We start from the raw sequence: 21536 nt of genomic DNA on the forward strand, positions 1-21536 counted from the left end.
GAGGCAGACTCCATCCCTCTACCAGATGCCCTGGTCCACCTAGGCAGAGCACAGGCTGGCCAAGAGAAAGCTGTAGGCTTTGCATAGCCCTGGGGAGCCCTTCTTTCACCCTTCTCACTGGGTGACTCAGCCCTTTGCCACCACCACACACACCCACACACACTCTCACATTCATGGGTGATGTCAGACAGTGTCACCCAAATACTCCCACACTCCCCATCTCATACACGTAGCCAGGCAACCCCACGCACAGACACACTCATGTATGCAACCAGGCCCCACTCTCACACCTGTTCCCACGGATGTTCACAGTCACACACTCCGCTCCCCTGGGGTCCCCTTCCAGGTCTCCAAGAGGGGCTGGTGCTAGGCAGATGAAGCACTTGGCTGGGAGGACCCCGGAATCAAGGGTGCTCTGCCCAAAGCTCCGCGGTCAGCCCCTTCCCTCCATCACAGAGGACTTGACTCAAAGAAGGTGCTTTATTGAGGAGTGAGGCACATCGGGAGAGCACAGTGCAGATCACACTGAGGACTTCCTGGAGGAGCCGGCTCACCATTCACCCCTGTCCGTATATCCCCCGCAGCTCCCCCTGCTCTCCCAGTCAGGGAGGTGCTCAACCCAGCTCCCCCTTAGGAGACTATCCTGGCTCAAATCAGGACCGCCCCCCCTAATCCTAAATGATCATGTTGGGGGTAGAGACAAGGAGAGCAGGGAGGAGAAGGCGAAGCTGGTGGCCTTTCACAGGGTGCGGGGACAGGAGACAGCCCAGGCTGACATTCCTCTCTGCCCCTGCTTCCTCCCACCCCTTGGGGTCAGGGGCCTTGCTGGGAGTTCGTCCCTCTCAGAGCGGCTCCGTTCACAGTGTCCACGCGCCACGGGTGGTGGTGTGAGGGATGGAAGGTCCAGGGGCGCGTTTCAGAGCTCTAGTCGGGGGAGTGAGGTAAAGGACCCCACCGTAAGGGCCAAGGCACTGCTCCCTCCTTTGGTGAGTGTGCCTCTTCTCTGTCACAGCCTCCCCTCCAGAAGTTCCAGACGCGGGACAGATGAGGCCACCTGTGCCCAGCACCGGCCCCATAGGGAAATTTTTTTTCTTTTCTTTTCTTCCTTCTCCTCCTTCCTCTCTCCAACTCCTCTTTCATCATCAGTGGCCCCGAACGGAGGGTGCCTGGCCGGGGCGTCAGGGCCCGGCACGGGCTCCGCTAGGGGGCGACGCGCTCCCGGGGCAAGTTGAGCTGGACCCCCTCGGTGCGAGGCGCGTAGACGGCTGCGGGCGCGGGCGCGTCCAGGGCGAAGGGGCCGGGGCTGGAGCGGCCCGAGGACGCGGCCGAGGCGGCAGGGCTGAGCTGCACGGCCGTGGTGTCCTGCGCCGTGCGCTCGCTGCTCTCCATCTCCAGCGCCACCGGCCCGCCGCCGCCGCCGCCCCGGCCCGGACCTGACGCCGCCGCCGAGCGCGGACGGGGCGCGGGGCCGCGGCGGCTACACACGCAGCAGGCCGCGAAGCAGCCGAGCGCCAGCGCCAGCAGCGCCGGCCCCACCACGAGCGGCGCGTTGCTCCGCGGCGGGAAGGAGGCGAAGGCGCCCACCAGCGTCACGTTCACGCCCGCCAGCAGCACGCACAGGCCGCAGGCGCAGAAGAGCGCCGGCGACGGCAGGCCGGGCAGTCGGCCCCCAGCGCGGCCCGCGGGCGCCCGGGCCGCCAGGCCTCGGCTCTTCTCTGGGGGCGACATGGGCCTGGGGGCGCCGGGCAAGCGTCAGGCTCCGTCCTGCCGCCGACGCGGCCGCATGGCGGCGCGAGCTCACGGTCGTCCTGTGGGCACAGAACGGGAGGGACGGTCAGCGGGGCCCGCGGCTTCCACCACCTCGGTTCTCGGGCCACGTTGGGTACCTGGGAGGGCAGCGGCCGTCTTGGCCAAACCCCTTGCTTCTGCCTCCGGGAAGCACAGCCCATCCCGTAAGGGAAGAGTCTGCCCATCGTTTCCCCTCTCAGCCCCTGTGGTCTCTGGTGGCCATCCTCTCTCTAGTCCTCCAGACAGACACAGTCCCTCCACCTCCTCTCCTCCAGGAAGCCTTCCTGCATTAATTAAATTAAGCGAGTGAATGGCTGTGAAGTGCTCGGCATGTGCCTGGGTGCTCATCAAATGACCATCATCAGGGCAGATGTCTGCTCTTGGAATTGAGACAAATTTCCTCCATCCTTCAAGTGGGAGAAGCCTTAGAAATCATCTGCTCAAGCCCCTCCTTGTCCAGAGAAGGGGACTGAAGCCCAGAGAGGTCTAGCCATTTACCCAAGAGCCAGGACCAGGACCTCATGACCTTGCCACCTGGCCTGGGTATCCGAGGCCTAGGCTCTGGTAGGCACGGCTGTGACATTAACTTTCCTGAACGTCAGATGAGGCCCTGGAGTGAGTGGCCACGTGAGAGTGAAGAGCCCTGATGTTTCAGATGGCCAGTGAGAAGGGACAGTCTCTACACAGGCTGGAGCAGACCCAAGGTCCTTTATAGACTGGGCTTTCTGTTAGATTCCAACCCTACCCCCATCCCACCCCCAGGATTCCACTATTGAACCTGGACTTGAAAGCCCAATCACTGGGTGTTAGAATTCCTTTCTAGGATTCTCTAGTTGTATTTGGTTCTGGGATCTATCACTGGATTCTAGAATTCTGGGAGTGCATGCAGAAGCAAGGGCAACGTAATTAGAATCTAGAGATTTATGACTTCTGTTTGAGAATTCTGTAACATGGAATCACAGGTATAAAGGCCCTCGAAGGACGAGATCAGAGCTCTGGAGCTGTGTTAGAACTGTGAAAAAATGTCAGAAAAGGGCTCTGAGTGGGGATGAGAGAGGAGTAATGGGTTGGTGGTACCACAGGTGGGAGCACGAGGATGAGCAACGAGCATGACCTGGACTAGCGGGCTCTCTGCGCTCCGGTGTGAACACTGTAACAGAACGCACCTCGTAGGGTGTAATGATGAGTAGATGCTTTCAGCTGAATCAAGTGCTTAGCATAGTGCCTGGAACACACTGAGAATTCAGTAAATGTTAGCCATGTTGTCATTATGCTGGTTGCCAGAGAAGGGGGCCCAAAGGTCTCAGATCTGGAGAGGCTGGTCAGATAGAGTTTGGAAACGGAACAGTTGCTCTGTCCCGCAGGCGGAAGCAACACAGGGCTGAGCGTCCAAAGCCTGCACACCGTGGGGCTGGAGAGAATCTGATGACTGTGTGAGTGGAAGCAAGGCTAGTGCCAGGGAGGGACGGCACATTCCTCACTCGGGACAGCCTTTCTCTGCCTGGCCTCTCCGTTTGCAATAACATCTAATGTAGTTTTTATGGCATGAGGTTAGGTATTACTGTTATATCCCTGTTCTACAGGTGAAGATATTGAAACACAAAGAGTAACTAAATTCACCCAAGGCCCCTGAGAGGCCTTGGCAGTGTCAGGACTCGAAACCTGGTGTTCTCGCCCTGCAGCCAGAGCTCTCAGCCTAGCCTCAGGCTAGGTTTGCTAACTGCTCCTTCTGCGGCTGGAGCCGGGCTTGAACTCTGCTCAGGCCCTATAGAGAAGCTCCTGTCGGCAGCATTACACCGCTCAAACGTCAACAACAGAGGATGGGGCCAGCTGCCCCTTGTTGTGTGTGTCTCGAAAACTCGCTGTTCTCCTTCCTTGGCTTAGGACACTCCGGGCAACACCAGCACCAAGCAGGGGCTGAGCTTCCAAGGGCTAATTGCCAGTGAATGATTCTAATCTTCTGGGAGGCAGAGTTGACTCTGGAAGATAAAACTACTCCCGGAGTCCCCCACCCAGGCAGAGAAAGGGCTTAGGGCTGGTGGGGGTCTCCCCCCGGGGCTGACTGGGATCTGCGGTGTAAAGGGTAGAGGTGCTAGGTCGCTCAGCTGTCACCGTTCAGTTTGGGCCACCACCTCCCTCTGGTGGACTGTGGCCCTCCGGCTGGGGCTGTTTTGCGGCAGGTGCTCTGGCGGGCTCTGTGGGCGTGGGGTGTCATTGCTTCTGTTCACCAGATCTTTTTGGGTCTCCCCCTTCTGAACACCTGTTAAGATTGCACTTCCTGGCCAATTTGTGATTAGGTGGGGCCATGTGAGTGGTTCTGGCCAATGAATTGTACTGTGCGGCCCTTCCAGGCTCCATCACGTCTGGAGTATTTAATTTCAGAAGCAGAAACCTTTGGAATGATGCTCTTGCTTTCCCGAATCCTTCAAGCCTTTCTACTTCGTCCCAAGCCCAACCCTCGACCTCACTGCCTGAGCAGGAGGGAAGGTCATCGCTCCGAATCTTAAGCTGTTAGCACTAGAACACTCCTTCGTTTAGTGAGCGCTCCGGGCTGCTGAGCTGGTAGAAATCACCTAGTTCAATCCCTTCGGTTGACGGACAGGGGAAACTGAGGCTTAGAATGAGAAAGCTCAGGGAGGGAGTCTGTGGCCCATGCCAGACCAGAACCATGCTTTCCTCACCCAGGAAGGACCCTGACCACTGTCATTCAGCTGCCCATGACCCCGATCAGGCCCCCCCCCCCCCCACTGCCCTGCCTGTGGCAGGAGAGGCCTTGTGGCCTCTCTCTGGGAGCCTAGGCCAGAAGCATTTGGGGGCAGAGGCAGACAGTAGAGGCTAAGCCTCAGATGACCAACACTCTCAACTTTGGTTGGATGGGCACCCTGGGAGGGTGGGCCCCTCTCCAGGCCTCAGCTGTCAGAATGCAGGGACAGGTTTAACCAGGTTGTTGTCTCTGAACTCCTCGACCTACTGTCTCACTCAACTACCTGTGGTCTGTGGAGGTGAAAATGGGAACGTGCTCAGAAGTTACTGTCAGAAGAGCCAGAGGTCTCTGAAAGATGGTCCGCTGATCTGTGATATGGCCGTTCTTTGTTTTGGGGTTGGGATTAAGTCACTCCCCTGAGAAGCCACCTGCTGCCCAGGGGTTCTGGTCACTCTCGAGTGACCAGTGACTCTGTGCTAAGCACTTTCCCTGCGCTAATCCAGTGAGCCTTCACTACAACCCTGACAGCTGCTGCGGTCCTGAGCCCAGGATTCCGTGAGGAAACCAGGGCTCACAGAGCTGAAGGAACTTTCCCTGGTTTACTCAGTTGTAACACGTAAAGCTGGGGTTCAAGCCCAGATCTGTCAGACTGAAAAGCCCATGTTTCCCCTACATCAGAATGTCCGCTTACAGGAAGGTATAGATGTTTGACTATTTAAAACTATATAGTAATTGATTCTTACTACCCGGCTAATCATCAACAAGCTTGGGGCCCAGGGAGGGTGGTCCTCAGCAGGGGGAGGCGAGAGCCCCTGGAAAGGGGAGTCTCTGTCTGAAGGCCCTTCAGGTCTGCTGGCCTCCCCCCGCACCCACCCCCAGCTCAGTCCATGGATCTGGGACATCCGTGTTCCCCAGGAGCAGCTGCTTGGCCCGGAGGCAGCTGCCAGGCCTCCCGAGCCCAGGTTCCTGGTCCAAGCGCTCAAGAGCCCCTGGGCGAGGGAGTTGGGGCTTCAGTCCAGGCCGCTAGTCCCGGCCCCTGTCCTCCAGGTGGGATTGAGTCCCTTGTTTGCTCAGTTTGGCTCTTCGCTCCTCACTGTGAACCCCTCTGTTCCCCTTAATCTTAGCCTTCTGTTCCCCCTCCGTCCCTGAAAGTCTGGGCCAACTCTGAGGCCCCCAACACTTCTAGCATGCTCTCTATCCCCAGCCCTCTCCCTATCCTCAGGGAACCTCCCACACCACCATTACTCAGTGCCAGCTTATTCACTACCCTGAAAGCTCTTGGCTTCTGCCAGCTGAATTCTGCCTCCCCAGAGCCCAAAGAGCTGCTACCACCCCCACCCCAGGCACTCCCACAGGCCACCCCTGCCCCCTCACAGACTCCCCAAGCAGGAACTAAGGCTTGAGGATGAGGTCTGAAGGTGTGGCTTCCCAGCTCCTGCATCCGACTCCTGGGCCCCGTCATCCTAATCCCTGAGTGCATGCACACACACACACACACACACACTCAGTGAACAGACATACCCAGAAATACAAACACAGATGCCATACACTCTGAGAGCTGCAGACAGAGGCCAACACATAGACACTCTCAGTGGCCTGCCTATCCAGTGGAAACAAGCTGCTGCTCAGTAGAGGTGCTCTGGAGTTCTCTCTGCCTGGGAGTGTGTATGTGTGGGGGGCAATTTGGTGATAAGCAGAGGGGGAGCCTGTGGGAGGGATAATGGGGGTTCCATTCTAGCTGCTCTGAGGGCGCCCTCCCCTTTACAGTGGGTCCCCATGCCTGCAACAGGCAAGGAACTTGAAGCCCCCCTCACTGGGGCTCAGGTTTGCTCTTGGGAAAGTGGGAGTTTAGTCTAGACCATCTCTGCCAGCTCAGCGGGCTCCAGCTTCCCGCATAGCTGAGTGGCCCCGGGGACCTGGGACTCTGCAGCGATCACAGCTCAGTGGTCATCAGACCAAGTCTGCTCCGAGGCAGGCGAGGTGCTCCTGGCTGCCCTGGGCCTCCTGCTCTCTTCCAGGCTGCCCCGGTGCTCGCCCACTTGCCCACCAGACTCCTTGGGCTGCAGCCCCCAGCAAGGGCCGTGTCTGTGGCCAGACGTGGATCTCCAGCCTCAGTCTGGGCCTCTGCCTCCCCTCCACGCAGCTCAGCTGCCTGGAGCTAGTGGGAGGGCTGGGGGGAGGGACGACAGGCGGCCTGGTGTGGAGGGGGCGTTCCTGCCCTCCAGCGCAAGTCCCCCACTCCGAGAGACTTCAGCGTCCTTGGCACAACCGGCCCACCCTGTGCCCTCCTAGTTGGTTGGCTTCTCATCTCCAGTGCCCAGTTCCTCCATTCCACCTCAGCGACCCTCTCCCTCACCGCCCCCGGGGCCTCATCACCCCAGAGTCAGCACCACGAGCCACTCCAGCTCAGAGAGCCCAGCCACCCTACCCTTAACTGTAAGCTCATTGCTGCCGCTATAGAAACACTGGTACGGCACCGACTGTGTGCCACACGCTCTTCGAAGCCCTTTGCATATGTTACGGATCATCTCAGTTAAACCCTGTGACACCTCTACAGGCAGATGCTATTGCCATCTCGGTCTTCAGATGGGGACACAGGCTCCGAGAGCCTGCATGACTTGCTCAGGGTCCTAGACACGGCGATAATATGTGGCAGATCTAGGATTCACGCCTAGGCGGTGCGTCTTCCAAGCCTGTGCTCTTGGCCGTGACTCCGTACTGGCTCTCGCTGTGACTGCTCTCGGATCCGGGACGTCCTGGGCTCTCAGCATTTCCTCCGTGGGCCTCTTGCCCCCACTTCCTTCTGCACACTACCTGACTCCCGTGACTCCCTTGCAATTCACCTTGTCTTGCAGCTTAACGGTTCCTTTGTCCTTCTGCCAATGCCACCCAGCAAAGCCTCCACCCTGCCTCAGTGGGGCTTTCTGCTTCCTCCGAGTCTATTCTCAAACTGCTAAGCCTCATGGGTGGAAAGAAAATCACCAGCCAGCACGTCTCTGGCATCACTCAGGCCGTCAAGGCTCTGGGGAAACCTCTCCCCGCCAGTCAGTGCTCATCTGTCCCCCTCACTGTGACCGCACCTCCTCCTGGATGTGCCCATGCCCCTCCTGTCCTAAAACCAAACCAGACCCTCCTTCAACCCCATATCTGTCTCCTCTTAACACCCTCTTCCCTTCCTCAAAGCGCTGTCTACACTCCCTACCTGTCTACACTTTACCTCCGCAACACTCATTCCACTCCAGTCTAGTTTCTGTCCCATCACGCTGCTCTCTCGTTGCTGAAATCAGCAGACGAGGTTCCTTAGCTAAACTATGGAGTGCCCTCTCCCCTCCCCTTTCCACAGCTTTGGCCCTGCGGAACCCTCCCTTCTGGAAGCATTCTCTTCCCCTTGGAAACAGGCTCCTTAAACTTCATGTTCTCCCACCAAGCCCAGAAGACTCCCAGCCAGAAACCCGGGCTCACCCTCACTCTTCCTGCTCCCTCAGGCTTTCCTCCACACGTTTCCAACCCAATCCAACACCAGTCCCTGCAGTCTTCCTTCTGAGTGTCTCTAGAACCCATCCTTTCCGCTTCAAGTCTCCCTGCTGCCCCACCCCTCCCCTCCCCCATCTCTCCCCGCGGGCTGCAACCCTCCTGGGCTCCCCACTGCTGCCTCCCGGCTGGCTTCTTCCAGGTGGCCCCCTTGATTTTGCTCAAGTGGAGCTGAACTCAGCAGGTGTGGTCAGGTGAACACGCTGCCGCTGTGCCTGAAACGGCTGGCTAACTCCAGCTCAACCCTCAGAGTGCGGCGGCCGGGCAGTCACTTCGCTCGGAAAGCCTTCCCTAACTCCGCAGAGCAACAGGTCAGCATCCTCCAGCGTCCTGCCTGCATGCCGGCATTAGAGCCACCTGGCTTGCTGCTACCCCCGCAGTGGACTGCCTGACTGTCCCCAGGGGCCCAGGGAATGCTGCTTAAACAAAGGGCGAAGAGAGGAGTTGGTCACAGGGGTGTCCTTGCCTTCTTGGCTTCACCTGTGTCCTGGTTTTGAAGTGACTCTGTGTCTACTTCTGATTCCCTGATCACTTTGGGCCTTGGGAGGGGGTGGCTGTCAGCGGGGCAGGGACTGGAGGTGGGTCCTCGGGCAGATTCTCACCGAGTTAGAGCAGGAGGGGATCAGGGTCAAGCAGAGGGGCCCAAGGCAGCCATTGCATGTGGGATGTCCCCTTCTCCTGTTCCCCTCTATGTCTTGCTCATCTCTTTTCAGAGAAGTGTGTCCCAGGCTACAGGTCCCTGACCTCTTGTCTGGGGACGACTCCGTTCTGCCAGGGTTTTGGGCTGGAAGGAGGGTGTCCTGCATTCCCTAGACTCCCTTCCTGGCCGTCCTCTCCCGCTGGTATCCCCTTGGCCCCCCTCCAACCTCCCCCAACTCGTGGGGCTTTCACTTGCCTGAGCCGGTGGGGCGGACGCTTCTCTGAGCAGCCCGGGCCAGCAGGAGGGCAGGACCCCGCGGGCGCGGGGGGGGCCGGGGGCGTGCGGGGGTGGGGCTGGGGGGCGCGGGCCCCGGTTGTCGGGTCCCTTGCGGCCGCGGGCGGGGAGGCGCGGGCGGCGGGTGGCGGGTTCCGGGCGCCCCTCTCGCAGCGTCGCTGCGGCCGCCGGGCCCCTGGGCGTCCGGGCGGAGCGGCGTTCTCACGGAGTGTCCTCCCCTCTCCGGCTCCGCACCGCCCCTCTCCCCTTCCCTCCTCCAGGTCTGCGGCTTCTAGCACCTCGCACTGAGCTCCCAGCACCCCCGCGGTCTCCAGCCCGGACTTCGGGGGCCTGGGATGCAGACGTTGCCACTCTGGAGCGAGGGACGTAGGTGGCACGGTTCCGTCTGCAGCCCCTGACGGATACCCCCACCTTCCTTGGAGGGGGCGGGGGTGGTGCTGTGGGGGCAGGGAGACTTCTCCGGGAAGGGGCTTGATTTCAGCCACCCTTCCTCAGTCACCGCCCACCAATCCCCCCTCCCAGAATGGGGTGTGGCCACGAGCCCCTTCCAGGAGGCGACACTGTCTCCCAGTGGGATCTGTAAGGGCCTCTTGGGGTGAGGGGTGGGGAGGGAGCACTGGGTGGGAGACTGAGGAGCTGATTTCTAGAACCTGGAGGTGTTCAGCTGGAAGAGCATCTCCTCCAGCCTCTGCCTTCATTCATCTGCTCATCCATTCATAAACCCTTCTGGATGAGGACCGTGTGCCCGCAGCCTTCCTCCTGACAGCGGGGCTGCCAAAGAGGCGCTACACCCCTCCTCTGGCTGCAGAGGGGGAAACGGAGGTGCAAGGCCCCACAGCCTCTTGCCCAGCACCCCGTGCCCAGGGCCGTGCGGGATGCCGAGGCAGGATGTGAGTCATCCCCAGATGCCAGCCCCAGCCTGGTCAGTCCTCCAGATTGGCCGGCAGGGCTGTGACCTCCAAGGGGCTGCTGGCACCAGGGACTCTCCACTTCGGTGTGTTCTCTGAACCACGGTTGACTTTCCCTTCAGCTGGCTAACTCCAGCTCGACCTTCACCGTGCCGCTGGGCCCTCACTTCCCTCAGGAAGCCTTCCTTAACTTCCCAAACCTGCAGGTCAGATCCGATGTCCAGGTCTGCATCCTCCACCTTTCTTCCCTTGAGGACCGGCGTTATATCCACCTTGTGGGGCCAGCCGGCCATTGTGGGGCCAGCCGGGCACAGCCACAGCTGAGGTCAGAACAGGGCTGTTGGACAGAACTGATTTCATTTACTGAACAGAGTCAATGTTCACTAGAACAGCTGGGGCCAATGACCTGTCCCTGCTCACACCTACTCCATGTGGAAATATTGGAGGGTTCCAGAGCTGCTCAGAGCTAAGAGAGCACTTCCTCCCCTAATTCGACCTCCCACACCACTCTGCCCGCTTGGCCCAACCTCACCTTCCAGAGCACACGTGGGGAGAAGGCATAAGCTCCGCGTGGACCACTGCTGTGACAGGTTGAGGCATGGAGGGGGGGTTGGGGGCGAGAGAGACTCAGGAGGATGCATCTGGACGTTCACTTAGATTGGGGGAAAGGAAGTCGCAAGGATCCTATGAACCCCTGCCTAGTTCTTCCCCAACGGACTTAGGCCTTGTCTTTTTATGTGCTGATTCCTTAGGTTAGTCTGCTCTGATCCCTACACCGTTCTGTGCCGGGCTCTGCCAGGCATCGAAGATACCAAAGTCCTGCCTTGGGGAGGTCACGTTGGGGAAGGGTTGGTGGTGGGCCGAGGGGTCCCACTGTCAGGGTTCGCGTCCCCCACTCTCACCCCTTCCATCCTTGGGCAGCATTCTGGGGTAAGTCAGGTGAGGATTAAGATGGGCAGCAGGAAGGGTTTCCTTATTGATCAAGGAGGGGCCCCCAGGCGTGAGTTACGAGTTCCACTGATGATGATGCTGTTGGGGGACCAGAGAAGGGGCAGCGAGCAGGCAGGGGGGAGGGGGAGCAGAGGAAGTGCAAGGAGGGGGACTTCCCTCAGGCTGGAGGAACCACAGGCTCCACGACTGGCCAGCATTTATGAGTGGTGGCCTGTCGCACCCTGGCCAGGGGGTTGGTCCCTCTGCAGAGGACAGCAGCACGTAGAGGCTCGGGTGGGGAGAGAGAGGAGCCCTGGATACAAGGCCTGGCCGGCCAACCTCTCACCACAGGACTCGGTGAGTCCCTTCTTCTGGGGGCCTCAGCTTTCCCATCTGTACAATGATGTGGTCTCTGCCGCTCTGGTTTGGTTTTGCAACATCTGCTGCGTACCTGTGGGCCTGGTCCTCTGGCCTGGGCTCTCGGGACAGGGAAGTAGACAAGGACCGCTCAGAGTAGTGTGGGCTGTGATGGACGGAAGCCCTGGGGCTGGGGGAGCACCATGAAGTCAGGGGAGGCTCCTGAGAGGAGGGGTCATCTGCGCTGATCCTTGAAGAATGAGACTCTTCCCAGCTTGTCCTCGGCTCACAAAAATCGCAGGCCACCTGGAGCAGATGGCTCTGTGGAGGACAGCCACCTGCTCCACTGCGAGGGTGCAGGTGAGTGCCGCGCGGGGTGGAGGGCGGAGCCACATCTTCTGCACAGCCACACACACCTGGGCAGGCCCTCCTGGCCCCAGACCCTGTGGGTACATGGGCCTTGACGTGGCTCTCCTGTGAAAGACTGGGGATTGTTTTTCCATTAAATTTAAGCCACTGACATTTTTTTAAAAAGAGTTTATATATTTGACAGAGAGAGAGAGAGAGACAGAGGGAGCAGGGGAGTGGCAGGCAGAGGGAGAGGGAGAAGCAGGCTCCCTGCTGAGCAAGGAGCCTGATGAGGGGCTCCATCCCAACACCCTGGGACCAGGACCCTGGGACCAGGACCTGAGCTGAAGGCAGACGCTTAACCGCCTGAGCCACCCAGGCTCCCCTAAGCCACAAACATTAATTGAGCACCTACTGTGTGCCCTGACAGTGACCAGAAAAGGGCAACATATGACAGGTTCTAGCAGGATTAGTAACTGTTTTGTGCAAAAGAAGCCTTCAGCCTGCCTGGCCGCTGTGGAGAGAGGGAGGACAGACACAGGGAGAGGAGGAGGAAGGTGTTGTGTTCAGGGGAATCCTTGGAACTGGGCCTTTCAAGGTGGGTTTTGTTTTTTTTTTTAAAGTTTTTATTTATTTATTTGACAGAGATAGAGACAGCCAGCGAGAGAGGGAACACAAGCAGGGGGAGTGGGGGAGGAAGAAGCAGGCTCACAGCGGAGGAGCCTAATGTGGGGCTCGATCCCATAACGCCAGGATCACGCCCTGAGCTGAAGGCAGACACTTAACCGCTGTGCCACCCAGGCGCCCCTCGAGGTGGGTTTTTTTTTTTTTAAAGAATTTATTTATTCATTTTTGAGAAAGAGAGAGTGCGCACAAGAGAGGTGAGGGGCAGAGGGAGAAGCAGACTTCCCGCTGAGCAGGAAGCATGACACGGGGACTCAGTCCCAGGACCCTGGGATCAGGACCTGAGCTGAGGGCAGATGCTTGACCGACTGAGCCACCCAGGCACCTGAGGTGGGGGCAGAGAGGAGTGGGAGGCCTCCAGGGGAACACAAGCCAAAGCTCGGAGGCTGGAATGTTTGAGATTGTTCAGGAGCAGTGAGAGGGTGGGGGACAAGAGGGAAGGCTGGAGGTCTTGTCTGGAGTCAGATCAGCAAAAGCCTTGCAAGGTGGAGTCACATGCGAGAGTCTCAGGACAGGACTCAGCTCAGGAGCCTCCTCCTCCTGGAAGCCTCCAGGTCGGGGCCTCACCTGGGCTCTGGGTCAGGGCAGTGACGATTTTGTCTGCCCAGGCGGTGCTCCTGGCTGGCTCACTGCTGCCAAGAGCCTGTCCCTGAGGAGTTACCCAGAGCTTTTGAGAACCTGGAAGAATCTGGTCCAGCCCCCCTATCTAGCCAGTGAGCTCTAGAGGCCCAGGGCCAGGCCTTAAGGGCTGAGGGATCCCGTCTGTGGTTTCTGTGGGCCTGTGGTTCATTGCTGTGGCCAGCCTGGAGCAAGAGACTGAGGTGGCCCCGCATTCCAGAGAAACCAGTCAGTAGATCAAAAAGGGAAGGACACCGAGCTGCAGTCCAGAGAGAAAATCCAGGTCAAAAGCCTGATACAGGGCCCCCTGTGGAACGTCCAGCGGGACCTTGCTTTAGGCCCTGCCTGGTGCTGCTACGTGGAATCCATTTGCAGGAGCTGTGCCCAGGCGAATGCAGGGCTGGTGTCTCCAGGGCCCAGTTCACCTCTGGTTTGGCCTGGGGAGGGCTGTGAGATCAGGGGAGCGGGCAGGCAGGGAGGGAAGGAGGGAGGGCAGGGTGTAGCCCCTCAGCCCCTGCCTCAGCCCTCCCCGGCCCCCCGGCCCCCTGGCTTCAGCTTCTCCAGTGTTCTGCTCACGGTGGACAGGCTGCTGCGGGCTCCTGGGGGGAGAGACCAGGACAGGGCTGCCTCAGGAGACAGGCTTGGGGGCAGAGCAACCCAGAGGGACCACAGGGGAGAGAGGGGAGTCCCAGGGACAGTTTCAGCTGCACTTAAAGAGGCATAGATGGTCAGAATGGCCCTTCAAGAGGACAGCAGCATGGTGAGGGCGGTTAGAGAGAGGACTCTGGGGCCAAATACCTGGTTTCAGGTCCGGCCCCACCACTTCCTAGTTGCCTTAATCTCTCTGTGCCTCAGTTGCCCCACATATAAAGTGGGCCTAATTACAGTACCTCCCTCGTATGGTTGTTTTGAGAATGGAACAAACTAATATATGTAAAGTGTTTGGTGCAGGGTCTGGAAGGGGACTTTTTACTGGGATTAGGCAGTCTGCCTCGTGGCAGACACTGTGGGCTGAGGCCATCTTTGAGAAACTCCTGCCCTAGAATTTTCCGGTGTGTGGACATGGTAGAGGAGGAAGATGTTCCATTTCAGGCACCAGCTCTGAGAGTTGGCTTCCATAATTGGAAAAGAGAGTGAAAACATAAACTGGGACATGGGACCTAGGGGTGGTCCCAGTGTCCATGCTGGGCACAATGGAGAAGGCCTGAGGTCAAACAAGAGGAGACTGGCTCAGCTTGGAGCAAGAAGGGTTTTGACCCACATGGAGGAACCGCCCAATCTGCTGGCCCCTGGTGACTGGGGACGTCCACGTCCCTTCTGCTTGTCTGTCAAAGCTTCTCCCAGGCTCCCACAGAGCTGCTTAGCCAGAGAGCAAAGATGGAAGACGGACTCTGGAATTTTTAAAACTTACCCTCTTTATTGCCATTGGCACTGGATCTTCCCTCCCCATGGTCTGGCCCTGGGTGGGGGTGGATTCTCAGGCTCCCTGCGGGATAAGACCACCCCAAGCCCCCTGGTTACTAAGCCATTCTCAGATCAAGTCCTGCTTTGGGAAGGGAAGTCCTCCTGCTGTCTTTGCTCCACCACCTTCCTTGAGGTCTCCCACATGATCTGGGCTGATTTGGGAGTGGAGTCGGAAGAGAGGGGCCCTTGAAGGGGAAGATGGTGGACTTTTCAAGGAGGTGGGCGTCATGGGGAGAACTAGGAATATGTAAAGCCCCCCCGGATTGATGGAGATGGTAGCATGTTTGTGGGAGGCGGAGATGAGTTAAGGAGCTATACAAGGGTCCTGAGGTCTTAGGGGTGGTAGAGGGTGTTTAGGGGGGGCTCAAGGGATGAAATGGGCTTCTCTGGAGATCTTGGAGGCTTTGGGGGAGTTGGAAACTCTCTCGGGGGGAGATGGGGGATCTGGGTGCTTTGAGCTGGTTGAGGCACATTTGCAGCAACAGGCTGGAGTCTGCTGCACGGTAGTCATGGCAACGCCAGCATAACACACGCGCGCGCACGCGTGCACACGCACCCAGGAGCAGTCACACCCACGGGCTCGGCTCCACCACAGAGCGTGCTGCAGACGTCCACACGATGGGTGTCACACAGCAGCCCTTGGAAGAGGGCTCCGCTGGGCTGGGGAGAGGACTCACCTATGGCAGGCAGAATGTGGTCCAGGTTGAACCGAGCCTTTAGGAACGGGTAGGCCAAGATGAGGAGCCCTGAGAAGAGAGACGCAGAGGGGTTCTGTGATGGGGAAGGGCCTGCTTGGTGCGGGCTGTGGAGCTGTGGGTGGGCTGTGAGCCTGGGCCTGCTTTCTGAGGGGGCTATGGGTGTGCACAGGAGGACCATAGGGTGCAGGTCGGGACTGTGGGTGCGTCAATGTGAGCCTGTCCGTGTTGGGAGGGGGCGGCTCCCCGACACCCAGCCCTGGGAAGGGGCAGGGAGTCGTGCCTCTGTGGGGAAGGGGCTCCGGGCTGTGAAGGTGCAGGCTCCCCCCAGGTGATCAGCATGGGTGGCTTCCTTCCTTCTCAGCCGGCTGGACAGGGCCCCAGCTGACATCACCACCAACTCTCCTTTGGCCCCCTCTCCCCTAGGGCAGGCCTGGGCACTCCGGAGCAGGCTCCTTCCCAGCCGGACGTGGGGAGGGCTGCGCCGAAGAGGGGACCCAGCCCTGCCCAGCCCCACCTCATCCTCAGACCAAGTGTCTGTGGCCTTTGGAGGGAGTTGCCAGGTATGGAGGCCAGGAACCCACCAGTCTGGTGCTTCTGGCTCCGCTTTTGGCCCAGGCGAGTGGGGAAAGGGGTGGTACTCGGCATCATTGTGGGGGTATCAGTGGGGCTGGCTCGGATAGACAGATGGACGGATGCCTGGACAGACAGATGCCCTGCCAAGATATACCAGGGAAGAAAAGGAAACCCTTCGAGTTGGATCCTACCTTGGCTCACAGAGTGTCCCACTGGGACCTCTGTCCTTTTACCTGCCCCCTGTCAGGCCACCCCCGACAGGCTGATGAATTCCACCAAAAACCCAAGAGCCCAGGGCTTGGAACCAGAGAGCCAGAGGGGGAGCAGCCAAAGAGGAGTGTGGCAAGCAGCTCCCCTATCCACAGAGTCCTTATCCCTGGCAGAAGGAACCTCACCCCAACCCTCCTGGGCCTCCCCACACCCCAACAGCTGCCTAGCCCACACCTGTAGCTTCTGTTCCTCCCCAACCAATTCCTGTTGAACCAGCCCTTCCCTCCGTTTCTCATTCACCCGACCATGGCCCTCCTCCCTCTCTGAGCCCGGCATCTGCTCACCCAGACCGGCGGCGCCGATAAATGTCCCCCCCACGGCGGCTGCAGCTTTGGACACGGACACGCCGATGATGATGCTGCCGGCCACCAGGCCAAGGGCCACACAGGCCAGCTGCAGGCAGCGGAAGTCTCTGCTGCTGATGGGGATGTCCATGCAGGCTTACCCGGGGTACTGTCAGCACCCAGGGGGGCCCTCCCTGGAAAGCCCTGGAGGTCTCGGTCCTCTTGGATGTGTCTTTGTTGGAACTCCACCTTCGGAGTGGGAATTTCTGGGCAGGAAGATTCAGGGCGAGTAACCCTACCCCACAGCTCTCCTAGGGGCCCCCAGCTGCACCTTGACCTGGGATCCCTGCCAGGTCACGCCAGCCTACTCTTCTTCCCGTGAAGGCCCCTGAATCTGGAGGCCACTCTTGGCGCTCTGGCCTGATCACATCCTGCCTTGGCTGTGAGAGTCCTGGCGTGCCGGGCCTGCCCCACCGGGTCCGCCCGTTAGCTTCCTCTCAGGAGAGCTTAGCCCGAGCTCCCCTGCTCAGGACATCCTGCCCTGGATGCCGGAGCCGGCTCAGCTGCCACTGGGCCTTGGCCTATTAAAGTTTAAAGCAGCGGAGGGGCTTGGTCCAGGGGACCCGGGTTCCTCGGAGCTGCAGGCAGCGGGGAGGGCCTGAGTTATTCATGAGGTTGCAATGTGAGCTGCTGCCTGTCCCAGAGGCCCACTAGGGCACTCCGCCCAGGTTCCATTGCTGGTTCCTGAGGGGGTGGGATGGACTGGTGGCTTCACGTGGGGCGTAGCAGCCAGGGACGTGAGGAGACTCCCTGGCTACACGCGCTGCTGTCTTCTGCCATGTGGCACATGGGGCTTCTGCTCAGGGACTCAGAGGCAGGCATGGGCGGGGACCTGGAGGAGGCTCAAGAGGCAGGAATGGTAACTGGGACAGGAGGAGAGAAAGAAGAATTCCTCTGAGTTCACTCTCTCCCCTTGCCCCTCCCCCCAGCCTGGGAACCCCTGGCCTCCTAGGGGGAGCAGGGTTGAGGGGTCCTGGTTTGAAGCTGATCTCAGGGGACCTCCTCCCCAGATAGGCTTGCTTCCCCTCCCTCTTTAGTTCCTCCCGGGACCCCTGGCAGAGGGCTGAGAAGGAAGAGCAGGGAGTGGAGGGGGTGGGCAGGAATGGGGTAGAGGAAAACAAATATGGAGAGAAGGATTGGCAGGGACTGGGTGCCAGGGGCCAGGGTCAGCAGACTGGGACATGGCTAGTACGTCCTGACCTCCTCTGCCCGGCCTGTCTGACCTACTTGCAGGACCCACCAACTCAAGGCTGGACAGCGATAGCCAAGCCCAGCCCTATCCCACCCCTAGATCCAGCCCTCGCCACTAACCGCATTCTCTGGCCCTTGATGGATCCGGGCCTCCCTGACCCGAGTCTGGATCTGGTCCTATGCCTGCACCAGGCATCGGAGCCCAATTCCCAGGGTCCCACCCCCAGCCCCACTGGCCTCTGTTTGCGTGCCTCTGTCTCCCCACAATGTCTGCCGCCCAACATAGTCACAGCCAGGCCATGGACCTCTGCTGCCACAGCTGCTCCCTGCCCCTTGTTACTCCCCGTCTCTGCTGCTGTCCTTCTGCTGAGTGTCTGCTTGGCCCCCACTGTCTGGAGAGTGCCCCCTCGTCCTGCAGGACCCTACTCCGCCGGCCCCAGCTCTGTAAAGCTATTCCTGATGGTGCCTGAGTGGGTGGGCTGCCTACTGCTGCTCCCATGTCCCCATCATCTGTCCTCGTTCTCTGTCCCCTCTGTAGACTGTGAGCCCCTCAAGGGCCGGTTCAGGGAGTGAGCTCCACAGAATGCCTAGAAGGGCCCTGGCTTCTGAACACAAGGCAGAGCTCAGGGAGGGCTTGGCCCTGCGTGACCACCTCAGGTCAGCAGAGAGGAGGGCCATGGGCACCATGGCACCTCCGTCTCTAACAAGGGACTTTCCTTGGGCAAGGGTCGGGGCCTGAGAAGGCCAGGGTCACCGGACTGAGGTTCAGCTGAGGGAAGACACTGCCAGGAGGCTGGAGAGGGGCCTGCGCAAGGACGGGTGTGAACTCAAAGGTACGTGGCGGGGGGGTGACTGCAGAGCACCGGTGGGCCCCCAGGCTGTGTTCCTGGCCCCCATAAGAGGAAGCCCCTGGAGGTGGGCATTCCCCAGCTACTGCGGCTGCTGCCAACGTCCCCTGTGCCTCTCTCCAGGATGAGGTCTGATTATTCCTCTAATTAGGCATCAAATGACAGCCCATGTCTCTGTCGCACATAATTGATCCCCCACTGACTAGTTTTAGAAGGAGCTGTCAAAATAATTGTCTCTGAAAATGTGTTCCTGGGACGCTGAGATTTGGGAATCTCAACACCTTCACCTCCATTAAGTGTTTGCCTAACTCTGGCTGGGCAGGGTGTCGGGCCGGGGGCGGCTCCCACACCGTCAGCAGGATGGGGCACCTCACACTGTGGGACCTGGGCCGGCCCCTCACCTCCTGAGCTTCACTTTGCCCAGCTGGTGAAGCGGAACGGAGAGGGCAGAGGCTGGGGTCAGGGAGGCCTGTGCATTGTGAGTTTCAGGTTCCAGAAGAACACTTTAACCTCCAAAAATGGGACCAAATTCTAAATAAGACTTATTATTTTTTTTGGCATTGTAAATCCCTCAAGGGCCCAGAGTCAGAGGAGGAAATACGGAGGAGAGACGCGTCAAACCATTTCAGTTACAAGATCACTGAACTACAAACCCATCCAAGCTCCTTTGTAGAATAGACGGGGAAACTGAGACATGGGGAGTGGAAGGACGGCCCCAGAGTCCGTGAGAGAACCTCATTGTCCAGATTCCATGCGCAGCTGAGAAATACTCTAGCTTTTCTCTGTCCTTAAATTTCTAACTTGTCCTATTTGAGGTGGGAGGAATTGGCAACCCCACCGTCAGAGGGAGACGTTGTGTTCAGTCAAGGCCTCCGTCTTCTCTCTCGTGACAGGGGGGTGTCATTAAAGGCGACTTGAAACCTTTGTGATGCCTGCTCTCCTGTTGATTGGAAATGGAGAGAGAGAGAGAGATGGAGGCTTGCGGATTCTTCCCTCAATACAAGCTGTTTCATCTGAAAAAGAAAATACAAGTTTGTCCTTGGGTGATGTGCTTCCTATAATAGGTAAAGGACATGGAAGCCTGAGCCACTAGAGGCCAATTGCCCCACCTGTTCCCCACCTCACTAGCCTCGGAACCCTCCTCGCTGAAGCCTGGGTCCCCTAGGCCTCTGGACTCTGGGTGGGTGGTAGGTGGTGGGTGGTGGGTAGGCCACAGGTCACAGCTGAGTTCTGCCGCAAAATCTGTCTTTGTTTCACGGCGAGGCCAGGGCTGGAGTGCCTGCCTATGCTCTTTCCTTCCCGGAGGCACCGAGTCCAAGGCTGGCATGTGGTAGGGAGGAAGAGTGGGCGAAAAGGCCTCGGTGTGGTTTAGTTCCGTTTATTTTCCTTGAGGGGTGAGGACCCTGGAAAAGAGCGTGATTAATGCACTGATCCCCTGGGGGACGGGCAGCTTTCCCACACTGTTCAGAAGCTGAACTCGGGGAAGTGGCTTCCAAGGCAACTGCTGCCATGGCAACAAGAGTGCCAGCTGAGGGGGGACCTGGCTCCTCGCTCCCCTCCAGACCTAAGCAGCTGGAGTGGCTGGCACGGGACCAGGGCACGGCTGTCTGGGAATGGGGTCTGGGGAGAGGCATTTAGCTGGAAGGGAGATGGGGCCCCCAAGAGCTCAGGCAGGTGGACATCCAGAGAGAGAAAGACTTGGCCCCTGTGCCCAAACCCCAGACAGGGGTCAGACAGGAGTCCTGATAACTGAATTTGAAGCAGGAGGCCTGAGGTCTGGGACATGCGGGCTGGCTAAGAGCAGCTTTCTCCTAAGGCCCAGTCCACACCTGAGCCCTAGAGCCAGGGGGACAGGCCGCCACAGTTCCAGGCCCCAGAGCTTCCCTCCGTGTGTCTGCCATACCTCCCCCTGCCTAGTAGAGCCAGGCACATGGTCTGGGCCTCAAAAAGGGCAGGGGACTTCCCAAGGTCACCCAGTGAAGAGTGGCAGAAGGACTAGAACCCAGGACCCCTGATCCCCAAACGCAGACTCTGCCCCTGGCACTACAGCTGTCCCTTGGGGCCAGGGACCCCAGCCCAGAGGGGCAGAGCAACCTGTCAGCAGGAGAACCCCACAAAGGACCAGAGGCCAGGCCCATCTGGAAAGCCCAGATCCATCTCCACCCACACAAGCCAAGGAAAGGGGGGAAAACTCATCTCCGTCACTGGCACCGAGTAGAGGGATTGTGCCCTGTGCTGAGGAGACAGCGACTAGAAGGACCGTCGCAGCCGTAGCCAACCCTTGATCGCACACCGGCCATGTGTGCCCGGAACTGCTCTGAACACTCTGCATTTATTAATCCATAAACCGCTGCCCTGAGACTAACTTGCCCAGGGCTCAAAGCTAGTTAAGCGTCAGGGCTGGCATTTGAAGCCAGTGGGTCGCAAGTGTCTCCGGGAGGAATCCCAGTGCTGTCTTCCTACCTGTACATCAGGGTCTTTCTCTCCTTTCTCTGCTCAGTTCTTCTAAGTGGGGTGACATAATGGTACCTCACCTCACAGGACGGCTATGAAAATTAAATGAGATAATGCCGGGACAGCTCTCCGCCAGCAGCTGTTGCTTGCTTAGCTCACGACAACGCTATCAAAACCGCAGCATTGAGGCAGAGCCGTGAAGGATGATGGGTGGACCAGGGTGGGGAGGCAGGCTGGTAGAGGCCGCCGCCTGAGCAAAGGCACGGAGGCCTGAGAGCCAGCTGGAGCTGGACACAGAACAGGGTCGGGGGGAGCTTGGTCCAGGAAGCCTCTGGAAGTCGCCTCTCAGCTGGCCAACCCGAAGGACGGATCGGGCTGGGGCTGGAGTCGAGACAGAGCTCATACCCTGGTTCCGAGTCCCCAGGGACTGGGAGACTTTGGGCCAAAAGGCTCAGATTCTGTAGGTGTGTTTTTCCAGCCCATCCCTGTCCGGGGAGAAGAGGGGATGTGAGGGTGGTGACAGTTGCTGCAAAGGGAAGACTGTCTGCAGAAAGGATGTCAGCGTCCACACGGAGGCATCGATGCTGCAGGACGGCCCCTAGAGTAAGGAGCCCCTGACCCAACCTCCCCTCTCTCCAGGGAGAGAAGCTGCTGGCAGCACCTTGTCCGCTGCCCTGGCCCTCAGACCTCCCTCCTGCTCCTCGATGGGAACTTCTAAAGCCCCTTCCCGGCCCAGCCCTCCCCAGTGTGGCTCTGAGGGTGACACGGGACAAAGCACACGAAAGCCTTTTGCACGAGCAACACGAGAGCCACGGGTATGAGGCATCATTTTCCTTTGTTCTAACTCTGGCAAGTCCTGGGCACACAACAGATCCTCAAGAAAGGCTTAGGG

At 59.1% G+C, this 21536-nt stretch overlaps 3 protein-coding genes across 3 annotated transcripts in view; all 3 read right to left on the bottom strand.

Moving 5' to 3' along the window:
* Positions 1-1200: 1200 nt before the first annotated feature.
* On the bottom strand, positions 1201-1728 carry TMEM275 (transmembrane protein 275). The gene has a single exon (XM_045799491.2). The coding sequence runs from the start codon at positions 1726-1728 to the stop codon at positions 1201-1203; it is 528 nt and encodes a 175-aa protein (XP_045655447.2).
* Positions 1729-13321: 11593 nt separating this feature from the next.
* Positions 13322-16383, bottom strand: KNCN (kinocilin). Its single transcript, XM_045799444.2, has 4 exons — positions 16092-16383; positions 14944-15012; positions 14214-14288; positions 13322-13401 (listed from the first exon to the last, which is right to left on the bottom strand). The coding sequence occupies exons 1-4, from the start codon at positions 16240-16242 to the stop codon at positions 13322-13324; spliced, it is 375 nt and encodes a 124-aa protein (XP_045655400.1). The 5' UTR covers positions 16243-16383.
* Positions 16384-18751: 2368 nt separating this feature from the next.
* The window catches only part of MKNK1 (MAPK interacting serine/threonine kinase 1), a 42852-nt gene continuing 40067 nt past the window's right edge, over positions 18752-21536 (bottom strand). Inside the window, exon 15 of the transcript XR_015726237.1 lies at positions 18752-19203. The gene's annotated coding sequence lies outside the window, so the exon portion shown is untranslated. The remainder of the gene's footprint in view (positions 19204-21536) is intronic.

This window comes from Ursus americanus, chromosome 12, assembly GCF_024610735.1.
Source record: "Ursus americanus isolate L20-20 chromosome 12, mUrsAme1.1.p, whole genome shotgun sequence".
Classification (NCBI taxonomy): Eukaryota; Metazoa; Chordata; class Mammalia; order Carnivora; family Ursidae; genus Ursus; species Ursus americanus.